At 41.2% G+C, this 15,011-nt stretch overlaps 1 protein-coding gene across 1 annotated transcript in view; it reads right to left on the reverse strand.

The window, feature by feature from the left end:
* Positions 1 to 11,290, reverse strand: part of CNOT4 (CCR4-NOT transcription complex subunit 4) — a 77,324-nt gene extending 66,034 nt beyond the window's left edge. The window contains exons 1-4 of the mRNA XM_085881808.1: positions 11,070 to 11,290; positions 7,881 to 8,117; positions 7,545 to 7,742; positions 3,143 to 3,229 (exon numbers count right to left, since the gene is read on the reverse strand). Of these exons, the coding sequence (XP_085737934.1) occupies positions 3,143 to 3,229; positions 7,545 to 7,742; positions 7,881 to 8,054 (459 nt within the window). The 5' untranslated portion in view covers positions 8,055 to 8,117; positions 11,070 to 11,290. The remainder of the gene's footprint in view (positions 1 to 3,142; positions 3,230 to 7,544; positions 7,743 to 7,880; positions 8,118 to 11,069) is intronic.
* Between the last annotated feature and the right edge of the window lie 3,721 nt (positions 11,291 to 15,011).

The raw sequence follows: 15,011 nt of genomic DNA on the forward strand, positions 1-15,011 counted from the left end.
GGTAGACCAAAAAGAATAATAATAATAATTTTTTTAAAAATCAATAAAGCAACTATAATTTGCACAATTCCTCAGCTTTTGAAAAAAAAAAAATAAATAAATAAAAATAACTAGAACTGCCACTTCACAACTGCTGGCAGTGATGACCGTGTACCCGTACACGACGCCTTTGATATGACGTGAGACTTAAACGACGGTCCCAAAGTTTCGCGACGATAGGATGACCGGTTCCGGAGAAAACGATATTTAATGTTGTTCTTGAATCCGACGTGGCTGCCAAACCGTGTGACCTATCGATTAGAAATTAACAAACTTATATTCACCACTCGTGTGTGATACGTACGTGAAGTTTCCCCTCGATCTGACCAGCCGTTCTGGAGAAGATATTTGAAGGTTTTAGGGTAAATTTGACGTGGCCGCCAAACCGTGTGACGTATCGATTAGAAATTAACAAACTTGTGAAAGGATGTCTTGGGGAAAGTGTGCGTGAATTTTTGCCTCAATCTGTCCAGCTGTTCTGGAGAAGAAGATTTTAAAAATTTATTAATTTTCAATCCAAGATGGCTGACTAACCATGTGACCTATGACATCACAAATTTATATTCTGCTTCAAACCGTGTATTGGAACACGTCTGTCAAGTTTAGTGTTAATCGGAAAAGGTGTGTTTTTCTATCCAAGATGGCCACCACACAATGTGACTTGTGACGTCATAATTATTAGCACGTCTTATTTTAGCACTTCATTTTTTACTCTTCTTCTTCTTCATTTTTTTACTCTTCTTCTTCTTCATTTACTCTTCTAAATTAAAATGAAGAGAGCTCGGCGTTGTTGTTCTTCTTCTTCTGATGAAGACAGATCCTTTAGGACTCGGCTCTTTCATATACAGGATCCGGATCTCCTTAAAAACTAAACACTTATACACATCCTCGCATTGAGGGTGCCTTTTGAGAGCGTCTATCATGAACTTTTAAATATATTTGGACATTTACTTTAAAGTTTCGAAAAGTTCACGTTACTATTTAAAGATTATTCCATTTAATGTATTGTAATTTCGTAAACACACTATTTTCTTGTCATGAACGACGATCGTCCATGATGGGTCTCACTATTGGCTCCGTCAAGGCATGTGACGAAATATCGGAAGTTATTTTTTTTCTTCTTCTTCTTAAGTTCTTATTTTTCTTCTTCTGGTGAAGACAAAACCTTTAGGACGCGGCTCTTGGACACATTTGGCCTTGTTAACATATGTGCAGGCATGAGGCTAGATTATAGTAGCCAAGTCTTGCTTCGATAGGTTATGTGGTTCCAGAGAAAACATTATTTAATATAATTTTTGAATCCAACATGGCTGCCAAACCATGTGACCTATCAATTAGAAATTAGCAAACTTGTGAAAGGAAGTCTTGTGGAAAGTGTGTGTGAATTTTTGCCTCAATCTGTCTGGCCGTTCTGGAGAAGAAGATTTTAAAAAATTTATTAATCTTCAATGCAAGATGGCAAACGAACCACGTGATCTATGACATCATAAAATTAAATTCTGCTTCCAATCGTGTAGTGGAACACGTTTGTGAAGTTTCGTCTTTATCGGACAAAGTGCGTTATTCTATCCAAGACTGACGCCAAACCATGTGACATGTGACGTCATAATTTTTAACGTGCATGCAGGCATGGGGGTAGATTATATTGGCCAAGTTTCGCTTCGACAGGTTATGTGGTTCCAGAGAAAACATTATTTAATATAATTCTTCAATCCAACATGGTTGCCAAACCATGTGACCTATCAATAAGAAATTAACGTTATATTCACTACTTGTGTGCAATACGTGTGTGAAGTTTCCCCTTGATCTGACCGGCCGTTCTGGAGATGTTTTAAGGATTTAGGGTAAATTCAACATGGCCACCAAACCGTGTGACCTATCAATTAGAAATTAACAAACTTCTGAAAGGATGTCTTGGGGAAAGCGTACGTCAATTTTTGCCTCAATCTGTCCGGCTGTTCTGGAGAAGAAGATTTTTAAAATTTATTAATTTTCAATCCAAGATGGCTGACGAACCATATGACTTAGACATCATAAGTTTACATCCTGCCTCCTATCCCGTAGTGGAATACGTGTGTGAAGTTTCGTGTTAATCAGATAAGGTGCGTTTTTCTATCCAAGATGGCCGCCAAACCCTGTGACTTGTGACGTCATAATTTTTACTCTGAATGCAGACATCATGGAGGATGATAGTTGCAAATTTTCGCTTCGATAGGTTATGTGATTCCAGAGAAAACATTATTTAATATTCTTCATGAATCCAACATGGCTGCCAAACCATGTGACCTATCAATTAGAAATTAACAAACTTATATTCCCTACTCGTGTACAATATGTTTGTGAAGTTTCCCCTTGATCTGACAAGCCGTTCTGGAGAAGATGTTTGAAGGTTTACGGTAAATTCAAGATTGCCGCCAAACCATATGACCGATCAATTAGAAATTAACAAACTTGATAAAGGACCTCATGAGGAATGTGTGTGTAAAGTTTCGCCTCAATCTGTTTAGCCGTTCTGGAGAAGATTTTTTTTTTTAAATTCCCAAAACAATATGGCTGCCGAACCAAATGACCTATGACATCATAATATATTTTTTCTACGGTGAATTGTTGTGCAGATGAGGCTCAAGAAATGTCAGATTTTTCCGATGCAGCGTTGTACCCAACGAATTTTGACCGGCACACCTCTTGACCGATGACCGCACGATGACCTTATTCAAATGTATGAAGCAAAAAAAAATTTCCATTGCACCGTTTCAGAGATACAGAGGTCCAAAGTTTTTCGGTTTTTTCAAGATGGCGCCCGTACCACGTGACCTATGACGTCACAATTACGAATTAAGTTTGCTATCAAAAAAGATACATACTATGGTGAAAATTTCGTGTCGATCGGACTTACCGTTCCTGAGAAAATGATTTTTAAAGTGAAAGAACCCCCAAATTGCCGGCGGAAAAAGAATAAATAAGATATAAAAAATAAAAAATAAGGAAATAAACAGAAGAAAAACAATAGGGTTCCCTGTCAGAATGATAGGGTACCCTAATAAAAAATGCAACCACCGCCTCTCAGAAATGTGAATTAGGGTAAACTAAAAATAACACCAACCTGAGACCCTGCGTATGATGTACTGCTGTTAACCACCACCTTATGCATCTTACCAAACTTTCCAAAGTACTCCAGCCTTTTGAGAACCTAAGTACAACATGAAGTAAAAGCATAATAGATCACAAAACCTATTTCAATGTAACAAGGAAAAGCTTTAAGCATGTCGTTACAGATCTGGGGTTCGAGGCTTGCCACGAGGGGAAGGGGAAGCACTCGGGTCCCTCCTGAACGCCTGGTCATGAGACCGCCGAGCACCGGTGGGTTGCTAAGCAATGACGAACACCGATTGGCACTGCCAATCCTGGCAGTGTTACATGACGTCGCGTGATACTTTACCTGTGGACAGCCAAACCAAAGGGGTGGGGGAAGGGGAATGCTCATGCCATCAGCACACACCCAAATTACTGCTAAGCGCTACAGTGAGTGTGGGCTGGCTAACAAAAGCAAGTTAGTGGGGCAGAACTTCCAAGCTAAACTAATGTTATTTTGTGGTCATGGCTGCCTTGTGTCTTGATCATAACAATTGCATTGCAAACCTTGCTTTATTGGGTGTATCACTTTGTCATCGCTGATAGGTCGGAGGTCTTTACTCGGGTGTGTGGTCCCTAGGTCACCAATAGATAACACAATATTGAAGACGTGAGGACCCTGTTAGACCTAATTATCCCAACCGGGGTTCGTGGTTGCTCAACAACCTGCCGGGCCACGGAAATATCCATGGCTGGCGGCCTCAGGGTGAGAAGGCGAGTGGTGGTACCAGCTACCATCCATCCTCAAACCCAACCATTAACACTATGTTGTTGCAATTCTGCGAAGCCGACACTCCTCCCAGGCAATGGCACAGATCATATAGGGGTCCCGAAAGAGTTATTTCATTTTAGATAAACCTTCCCACAAATAGTACATACATGAGAATCCCAATGGTACACACCTCCCTCAGCTGGTGGACCGGTTTCATCGCTTGTTGGCGAATAATCACCAACAGCACGCCACTGAGGTGATAGATGTGATTGGTTATTTCCTCCATTCACAGGTGAGAAATGAGTGGGTCCTTGTTTTTCATTTTGTATTGTTTTTTTACTTCTGGAGAGGTGTGCGAACCAGCCTATACGCAGCCCGTGTGGGCAACCTAGCCACAAATATGTACACAACTCGAAATTGCGAGGGGAAAAAATAATAATAATAATAATAAAAAAAAGTATATATTTGTAAACTTCCACTTGCACTGTGCGGACCCAAGAACTCTTAAATGAAGTATCATTCAGAATATGCGCTATGGTTATGACGTTTACACCATTCAATCCAGGGCAAGCGAGGCCATTTCCGCTGCCAAAACCTCGCATGGGCAAAGCTAGCGCTGGGGTAATAGTCTATACACCAATGAAGGCACTGGAAAACACCCATCCCTCTGCCTGATCTGCTCCAAAGCACCGCCACCCAAAGGGATTATTAAAATAAAAAATAAAAATAGCACCGCAAAGCGGGCGTAACCCCTCAGCCCCTTGACGCAAACAAATTTCAAGATGGTGGCCATATTGAAAATCGCAGCACGCCCATTTTCAAAAGGAACCTTCCTCTACTCAACCCCAACACACCCAGACAAAATGGATTTAATCGGACAAGGCGTTCTCCTCGAAATTGACGGAAACCAATTTCAAGATGACTGCCGTGGCGGCCACAGTGAAAATCGCAGCATGACCATTTTGGAAAGGAACCTTCCTCTACTCAACCCCATTATACCTCGCCAGAATAAAATCAATGTGTGAAGCCGTTCTCAAGTTATTATCCGGAAACCAAATTCAAGATGGCTGCTCTAGCCGCCATATTGGATATCGGATTGCACTGAATATCGAAAGGAACCTTCCTCTAAACACCCCCATTATATCACACAAAAATGAAATCAATGTCAAGCCGTTCTCAAGTTATTGTGCGGAAACCAAATTCAAGATGGCTGCCCTAGCCGCCATATTGGATATCGCATCGAACTGATTATCGAAAGGAACCTTCCTCTACCCAGCCCCAACACACCCTGCAAAAATGTATTTAATCGGACAAGGCGTTCTCGAAATTGACGGAAACCAATTTCAAGATGGCTGCCATGGAGGCCACATTGAAAAGCACAGCGCGCCCATTTTCAAAAGGAACCTTCCTCTACTCAACCCCAACACACTCTGCAAAAATGGATTTAATCAGACAAGGCGTTATCCTCGAAATCGACGGAAACCAAAAGTTGACAGACGGACAGACGGACGCCCGGACAACGCCTGTGACGACAATACCCCTTTTTCAGCCCAATTCGGGCTGAGGGGTAAAAAGGTTAATTTTTTTCGAAAGGAACCTTCCTCTACTCAACCCCAACACACCCTGCAAAATGTATTTAATCGCACAAGGCATTCTCCTCAAAATCGATGGAAACCAATTTCAAGATGGCTGCCATGGAGGCCACATTGAAAATCGCAGCGCAGCCATTTTCGAAAGGAAACTTCCTCTACTCAGCCCCAACATACCCTGCAAAAATGGATTTAATCGGACAAGGTGTTCTCCTCGAAATTGAGGGAAACCAAAAGTTGACAGACGGACGCCCGGACAACGCCTGTGACGACAATACCCCTTTTTCAGCCCAATTCGGGCTGAGGGCTAAAAAAAAAAAAAGGCTCGGTTCTCTGACTGTGCGTTCTCGTTCTTGTGGTCACAGTGTGGTGAGCAACGGAGCAGACGGAACGGATCGCAGCCCACGGAGCAGAGTGCAGAACAAGCGGAAGAGCCAGACGCCAGACCAAGCACAGTTTTAGCATTCACAAGTGGACCTCCTTACACTTTACTTGAGGACTATCGTCTCACATTCTTTGCGGCGTTTACAACCCCCCTTGATCCACATCTTTACACCTTCCTCTTCACACTTAACATGCATATCACCATGCCTCGCTCCAACTCCGCACCACATACACCCTCGGTTTTCCCCCACCCCTTACCCCTCCTTTGCATTGGTCCGTTGACCTCACCTCGTAATCGAGAGGTCAAAACCACCAAGTACTCTCTCTCCCTCTCTGTACTATTCTCATTTTCTCAGGGAATGATTCTGATAGTGCCTGTGCTAATGCAAATAAGATTGTCGAAGTTTTAGGAACGGAGTAACACTGCACTCTCTTGCATTTGTAAATAATCGTTTTATTTTGCTGCACCTCACCAATCCTTGTTTTCCCTGCTGTACAGATCTTTCATATTAAACCCATGTTTCCCCACCAATGCTGTAAATAAATCATCATAAATACCCAGTTTGTCATGTCTCTTCCTCCATTGGTCCAACATAATCCACATGTAGTTTAGCCGGGAAGTTCTACCCCACGTGATTTACTCTGTTAGCCGGTGCATACTTGGCAGCTCTGATCGGTTGCGCATGATCAGGTAAGATTAAGGCAAGTACGCATTGAGGACACGAGTCCCCCTTCATATTATGGTCCAAGGCTAAGGTAACCATGCAAAGTAGTGACAGCCTGCCAGGATTGGCAGTACCAATCGGCGTTCATGGTTGATTTATCCACTGCCGGCCTCAAGACTAGGTGGTCGGGAGAAACTCAAATGCTTCCCCTCGGGGCGAACCTCGAACCTCACGTCGTAACAATATATGACTATATACGCACACACATTAATGTGCAGAATCAATAATTATACAAAATTGAACAAACATTAAAAGTAGCATTTGCGAAGAATGCAATTACACACATCCAATTATAGGTAAGGAGTGCTTGGCAAGGATGACAAAATAATTAATAAGAGCGAGAATTGCTTTGCATGTTCCCTACTGATGTGATCGTTTGAGTCCAAAAAGGGCACAACGATTAAAATATATATATATATATATATATATATATATATATATATATATATATATATTTTTTTTTTTTTTTTTTTTTAATAATAAAAAAAAAATAGACAAAACTACCTAAAACTCGAACTTGTTCTGTAACTTATCAGGTGAATATGTTAAAGGGTATGGGAAAAAACAAAATAAAATAAAATAAAATAAAAAAAAACAAGTGAGACATCAAACCAATAGTCCCCTCCGGTGAAACCGGAAGGGAACTAATAATTACAATTAAAATTTCATCATTTTGAACAAACAAAATGCAACATCACTTGGATTGTAAAGAATCAATAATTACATTACCAAACTTGCATTACACTTATGGAAGGCACCTTCTGCTCAAGTTCAAGGGTCTTTGCTAAATGTTTTAAAATGTGAAAGTGGTACATTAAATACATGAGAAAGGCATGCAATTATGAGGGTATGGTGGAGCACCCTGTTAAAAAAAAAACACCGATCTGGAATACACCACAACTATCGCAAGCCAAAATGAGTGTTGGAGAGGCCCGGGTAATGAACACACGAATACAAAATTACCTCTGGATCTGCAAGTCGCTGAGAAAGACCCACAACAAACACAAGGTTCTTTTGCACAACCCGGACACTGCCCAAGTGCTTCCTATTTTCTGAGAGCTTGTGCTTGCGCTCGCTCTGCTTTTGTTTCTTCTCACTTTTTATTCTCTGAAGTTCTTCTGCACTCAGGGGCTTGTACACAGCAGGATTTTCTGAATATGGCTGCACACAATACATGAACCAGAGAATGGTGATGATACACACATCAAATCCTCCTAACTCAAGGTAGAATATACAATTTCAGATCGAGAGCAACAAATGCACAGATATACATTTCAGACAAGAGACCCAAAACGATACCTTTCGACAAGCTGGGCAAAGACCATTCTCATCTGTACGAATGCGGTGCCAGCAGAACCTGCAGATCTGATACTGGCAGGTGCAAGGGAAAAAGTGAACGTCATCGATTTCAAGTGGCTCCAAACACAACGGGCACTCAGCTGGCTCATCCAGGATCTCTGGGCTCAGAGACATAATAATAATGAATGAAGGATACCCGATAATTGAAAACGCTTTCAGTGATCAGCACTTGAGCACCTGAAAAGCAATGAAACAAAGCTAATCTGAATGAGTACAACCACCACCAGACAAAAGACAACACTGTCCAAAGAAAGATATATGGTATAACCATTGAGGGATAGTATTCTATTTGAAATCTATTTTTTAAATCACATGATTATATTTGTATTTCAAATGATTCATCTTATTTAAAAAGGAAAACAAATGTTAGGCATCAGCTAAAATTAATAAAAGTACAAAAATAAAATAAAAACACAACTAGAACTGCACTCAACGGTGACTGATATGCCTCTGCCTACATTATTATTATTTATAATACTTGTACCAAGTTTGAATTGAATCCCTTCAGCTGTTTTCAAGTATCATATTTTTACCTGACGTGACCTGACATATTGATGACAAAATCTAATCAGTTCATTTTGCATCACGATACATACTTGTACCAAGTTTGACTTCAATCCCTTCAGCCGTTCTTAAGTTATCGCGGGAACGAAAACCTATCATGAATGGACAGCCGGACAGAATCTGAAAGCATCATGTCTCCGACCATTTCGTGAGCAGAGGAATAAAAATAAATCGATTTTAAAAAATATTGTGCACAGTGCTGCACTATGGTTCCATTGCATATCAAAACAAACAATCTTGAACTTTAAAGGCCAGTGTCCTTTATGGACAAATGGTGCTTTTGAGGCTGGGGGGTGTGGACTTTGTGTTTTGGTTAAAGATAGAGTTAAACCAATCAAATAAAATAAATAAATAAATGGGGATACGAGTGGGGGGATAAATGGATGGGAAGGGAGAAGAGAAGCTTCACCTTGATGGTGCAATAAACATAAGCAGTGTGTGTGTGGTGTGTGTGGTGTGTGTGGTGTGTGTGGTGTGTGTGGTGTGTGTGGTGTGTGTGGTGTGTGTGGTGTGTGTGTGGTGTGTGTGTGGCGTGGTGTGTAGCTACGTCTGCAGTTCTGGATGATTACATCCAGACATGCTACATAGCATCAGCACGACACAAATTTGTGCATCAGGTGTTTATATATTTTCCGGTGGTCTTGGGGGGAGTGGGAGGGAGAATGCAAATGTGCATCATATAGCATTGCTCCAGGTGGGAGAGGGTATTACAAGCTCATACCCTTTACAACACAGTATGTGTGTCCACATGTTTTCCAGTGCAGTGGAGGAGTCTTAAATTACACATATGAATAAGGATAACAACATGCTCCTGGCTAAACACAACAAAATACGGCCACTCTCGTAGGGAGTGGGTGCTTCTTGTAAATACAATTCCTCAATAAAAATAGGGGCAATATGCAATTAGGAGAGTGGTGGGGGGGGTGCATGGGGGACGTTCATAGTTGTAAAGTAATGGTACAAATACAGGAAAAAAAAAGTGTTTCACAAATATCTACATTGGATCAAGTCAAAAACAAAGGCTAAAGTGGAGCAAAGTTGATGGCACACCACTGCAAGTACCCATGTAAAGTTGAAAGATGGCAAAAGTTCCACGAAGAATGACCAAATATCAAATTTTGAATATATATATATATATATATATATATATATATATATATATATTGTTTTGGCCATGACCCAATTTATTTATTAATTTGTAATGTTTCACAAAATGTGCCCATAATTGCCCCAAGGGGACGAGGCCAGAAACGATGCTGTGCTCTCACACCTCCTGCCATGTGGAGATCAGAAGTAGTGTGGACCGAGGTTGGATAATTTCTCCACAACCGTTAACGAGGAGATAGCGTGACGGACGGATGGACACGATGACAAATATCCCACGTTTTTTGTTGAAGTATACATTTTTATATTCTTACAATCACCACCACAATTATCATCATCATCATCATCATCATCTTCATCGGTATTTGCATGTCAAATGGACTAAGAAATACGGTAAAGATCTTGTTTAATTGATGGAAATGCACAAATTTCATAACTTTCCTGCTTTTGTACCTGTACCTGTGTATCTCTCTCTGTGTATCTATCTCTCTCTGTGTATCTATCTCTATCTCTATCTCTATCTCTATCTCTATCTCTCTCTCTCTCTATCGAATGCAGCCTGTGGCTGCCGGTTGCATCGTTGTTCGGCTATGCCGCTGATGCAGTGTCCCCCGTTACCAGTACACTGGTACTCATTTTGCCAAACTCGGAAGGATGACAGGCTGAATCAACCTCCTGGTGTATTTTTTTAATTCAGCGGCTCAACGGGGCTTGAACTCAGGACCCTAGGATCCCAAGCCACCATCCGAACCACTAAGCCAACACCAGGCTTTATGCTTTTGTACCGCCACCACTCCTTTCCCATGCAATGGGTTCGTTTATTTAATTAATTGATTGAATTAATAAATAGATAGAAAAACCACACCCCCTCCCCTGCAGTTGTGTGACTCATGGAAGAGCAAGGTTAAATTGCTAGTGAGATGGTAGTGAGGTGACGTTCGCCTTGTTCTTCCTCTTCCTCCTCCTCTGCTTCCTCTTCCTCTTCCTCAAAAGAAAGGGGATCTCACGAGAAGAGCAAGTATTGTAATCCAGCACCGGGTTCAGTTTCCCATCTAAAATCCAAACATGAACGCGAGTTCAGCTGCCACAGCCAAACCACCGAGGACTTGACGGACACATCCGATATCCAGGGGGAAAACAGGTTCACAACAAACTTTAAACCGTCACTCTGCGTGAGTCTGCGATCCCTTCGGAGGGTCCACCTCACGTAATCGATTCCCACAAGCACTTCCGTTCGAACGGCCGAGCCCTCCGTGTAACTGGTTGATGATCCTCGATAACTCGAGGACAACTACTGACGTCACCGACTCCTCGAACCGCCAATTTACCACACGGGCCGCAAGGTCCACACACAGGGAGGGTCCGAATCAAGAATCCTCCACAAGTCTCTCGTGGACCGTGAGACGCGGCGAGGCCCAGATTTCCTCTCACGAATCCAACAAATTGCAAACATTTACTCACCCAATTAAGCTTACTGAATCACCAGCTCGAGACAAGGCGCTTCTCTTAGTCGGTGTATGTAACGCAAGCTGGATTTCACAAAAAAAAAGAGAGAGAACACCGGCGGGATTGTCTGAGCAGAACTGTGCGAAGAAACAAACTGAGTGGCACGGATATCCTCACAGAGACTACGGCGCCATTAATACTTTCCATACGTCACTTCCATTCGCACCGGAACTGACGTAGGCAGACGGTGCGTGTGCAAAGAACGGTGCGTTGGTTGTTGTTGTTGTTGTTGTTGTTTAAAATGGTTTACGGGTGTAAAAAAATGTTGCGAATTTCTTACCCTGCACGTCATTTTTGTGTAGAATATATATAAATATATATAATTATATATTTTAACTCCTTTTCGAATAATATTACTCATTTACCAGATCAAAGGCTTCACCTTATTGAGTTATAAGTTAAATGCGCTGTAGGTTTATCGAGACGCGAGGTCGCGGTATTTGGACTCGTCTGCCACAAACGCGTCCACGTGCTTCGTGTTTCCATACGATTACGAAAATGTATATTTTGCTGTTGTCATGTGGACGGTGTTTCGTGACGTCATCAATTTGTGCGGCCATATTGGACTCCGCGGCCATATTGGAGTACAAGCGGAGGACGATGAGACGTCCATAGACGATCAGTGAATTAAAAAAAATTCGTGTTATTGTGCTTTGTGTGCTTCGTCATGGACAAACAATCGTGATCAAAGCTTGTTCCGAAGCTTGGGTATGTCGATAGGTTGGACATTTTGTCTGGGGAGCGATATTATAAGGAAATATAGGTTAGGGGAAAACATAGAATACAGCAAGTTCTAAAAAAAAAACAAGACGAACTCTCAAACCATCTCCCTCCATCCTTATCAACAGCAATGTCACTCAGGGTTCCGTCCTGTCTCCAACACTGTTCCTTCTTTTAAAAAAAAAATGACCTTCTTCCTTATACAAATAACCAAATACATTTGTATGCCAATGACTCAACATTACATTCCTCCATGTTTTTCCCATCTCCTCCATTTTCCCTCACTCGATCTCCATCTCGTTTCATCACGACAACCTCTTTAAATTCAGATTTGGACAAGATCTCCCAGTGGGGCAAATGTAATCAAGTTAACATTTAATGATTCTAAAACTCAATTTCTTCATATATATATATATATATATATATATATATATATATATATATATATATATATATATATATATATATATATATATATATATATATATATATATATATATATATATATATATATATATATATATATATATATATCTCTCTCTCTCTCTCTCTCTCTCTCTCTCTCTCTCTCTCTCTCTCTCTCTCTCTCTCTCTCTCTCTCTCTCTCTCTCTCTCTCTCTCTCTCTCTCTTTCTCTCTTTCTCTCTTTCTCTCTTTCTCTCTTTCTCTCCAATCAACTTTGAAAGCTCCACAATTACACCATGTGATACAATAAAACTACTAGGTATTACCCTAACATTAAATTTATCCTGGAATCCACACATTCCGCAAATAGCTAAGTCTGCCTTGAAGAAATTAGGAGCCCTGTTCAGATGTCAAAGATTCTTCTCTTCTGAACAGTTGCTCCAACTATATAAAGGACTGATTCATACTTGTAGAGAGTACTGCTCTCATATCTAGGGAGGTTCCAGCATCACATACTTACTGAACAGAATTAAATCCAAAGTAATCCGACTTATCAACTCTCCCAGTCTGACCTCAAAACTCGACTTGCTCAAATTACACCGCAAAGTTGGCTCTTTCTCTTTTCTACAGATATTACTTCGGTTTCTGATCCCGATATCTTATTGCTTGTGTACCTCCACCATTAGCAGGACCACAGAATACTCGACAAACCACTACATCACATGATTATTGTGTGGCCATTGGCAACTCAAGGGTGGGCCGTTATCTTTGTTTCATCCCCTCCACTGCCAAGCTCTGGAACTCTTCACCATCTCATGTCTCTCCAAACACTTATGAACTTCCCCTTTTTCAAAAAGCAGATTTTTTTACTTCCTCAAAAACTCTTACATGATTCTCTCAACTTTTTTTATGGAGTTCTTACATTTAAGGCCTGTCCTTGATGAGGACTATATAGTCCATAACTGGAACCTTTAACAAACAAACAAAAAAGAAGTTGATGTCTGGCTGGATCAGTGATGTGGCTATTCTTGTGAAGAATGGCGATCACATTGTATGAGCAAAGGTAGGCCTTTATTAATACGTCAATGACAGACTCGTGTTGGCCGCCCAGGTCGAAAAACCAGTTAAAACCAGTACACATTTTCAACTGGTCTCTATTGGTTCTAATTGGTCTTTAACTGGTCTCTATTGGTTTCAACTGGTACCAGTTAAATTCAGTCAGAATTCCAATTTCCCAGTTGAAAAAACCAGTAGCTCATATTTGTACCAGTTAAAGTCTTACTGGTTCCAGTTGATACCAGTTGCAATGTACTGGTCCCAGTTGATACCAGTTGCAATGTACTGGTCTCCCAGTTGATACCAGTTACAATGTACTGGTCCCAGTTGATACCAGTTACTTAAATACATGTATTTCAACTGGTAATATATCACTCTATTCCAATTTCCATATTAAAACCAGTAAGAAACCAACTGGCTTTACTGGTACCAGTTGGCTACTGGTTTTCAACTGGTACCAGTTGACCAGTAAGCTACTGGTCTTTACTGGTTTTTTGACCTGGGCGAGGAGACAAGTTGAGAATATTATACGTGTTAACATTATGCCCATCTGAAGTTTATCTGACCACAAAACTTTATCGTATTTTGCCAACTCTTTAAGAAAAACACAAACAAAACAAATAATACCAGCAGACAGGACACCCAGTTTAATGTCTGTCCATATGATGCAACACAACATATGATGCAACACAACATATGATGCAACACCTTGCCGGCGAAGCACCAATGGGACAGTTGATAGTTGGATCGGGAATTGAAAAGAGACAACAGAGCTTAAAGGTGTCAAAAACCTGGTGGCACCTTGTTACCTCCACCACCAAAGGTGGACAGAGGTTAAGTTTTCACCCCTGACTTGTCTGTCTTTGAGCAGGATATCTCAAAAAGTTGGGGACAGATTCGGATGAAAGTTGGACAGGTTGGGTGTGTGATGAGGACAAATTCAATCGATTTTGGTGATGATCCGGATCCGGATCTAAGAATTTTTAAGTGATTCTTCACCACTAAAGGATTAGGCTAAAACCGATAATACGATTCTCTCAAAAAGTCGGGAATGAGTTGGCGAGGTGACAAAAACAGACTGATTCGATTGTGGTTCAGGTCCAGATCCAGATCGGAACTATCAGTGGGATACAAAACAAACTGTTCAGCTTGGCGGAGGTATGCGTTCCACCGAGTGCCTTTCTAGGTAAGTCTGTCTCCAACATATTTTCCCCTTCCCTCACTTCAAATGGCACCACTGCCAACTCTGCTCGTGAGAAGGCCGAATGCCTCAATTCTGTGCTTGCTTCCAAATCTCTATATCTCTATCTCTATCTCTATCTCTATCTCTATCTCTATCTCTATCTCTATCTCTATCTCTATCTCTATCTCTATCTCTATCTCTATCTCTATCTCTATCTCTATCTCTCTCTCTCTCTCTCTCTCTCTCTCTCTCTCTCTCTCTCTCTCTCTCTCTCTCTCTCTCTCTCTCTCTCTCGCATTTTGACGGGGCCGACCAGTCTCGCCCCCGTGATCGACCTGGTGGTCGATTTTCAGGGGGTCTTTTTTTATCAGCCCCGTAAAATTAAGCTGTGAAAAAAATTTATGAAAAAAAAGCTAAGATTACCTGTATGGCAAAACAAAACACCTTTGTTCAACACCATTGGTCTCCTTTTGGACGTGAGAAACGGACAATGACATGGTTGAAGCCATCTCCACAGATGATGAGAATACTGTT

This window comes from Eptatretus burgeri, chromosome 5 (assembly GCF_056783735.1).
Source record: "Eptatretus burgeri isolate ZD-2024b chromosome 5, Ebu_testis_v1, whole genome shotgun sequence".
Lineage (NCBI taxonomy): Eukaryota > Metazoa > Chordata > Myxini > Myxiniformes > Myxinidae > Eptatretus > Eptatretus burgeri.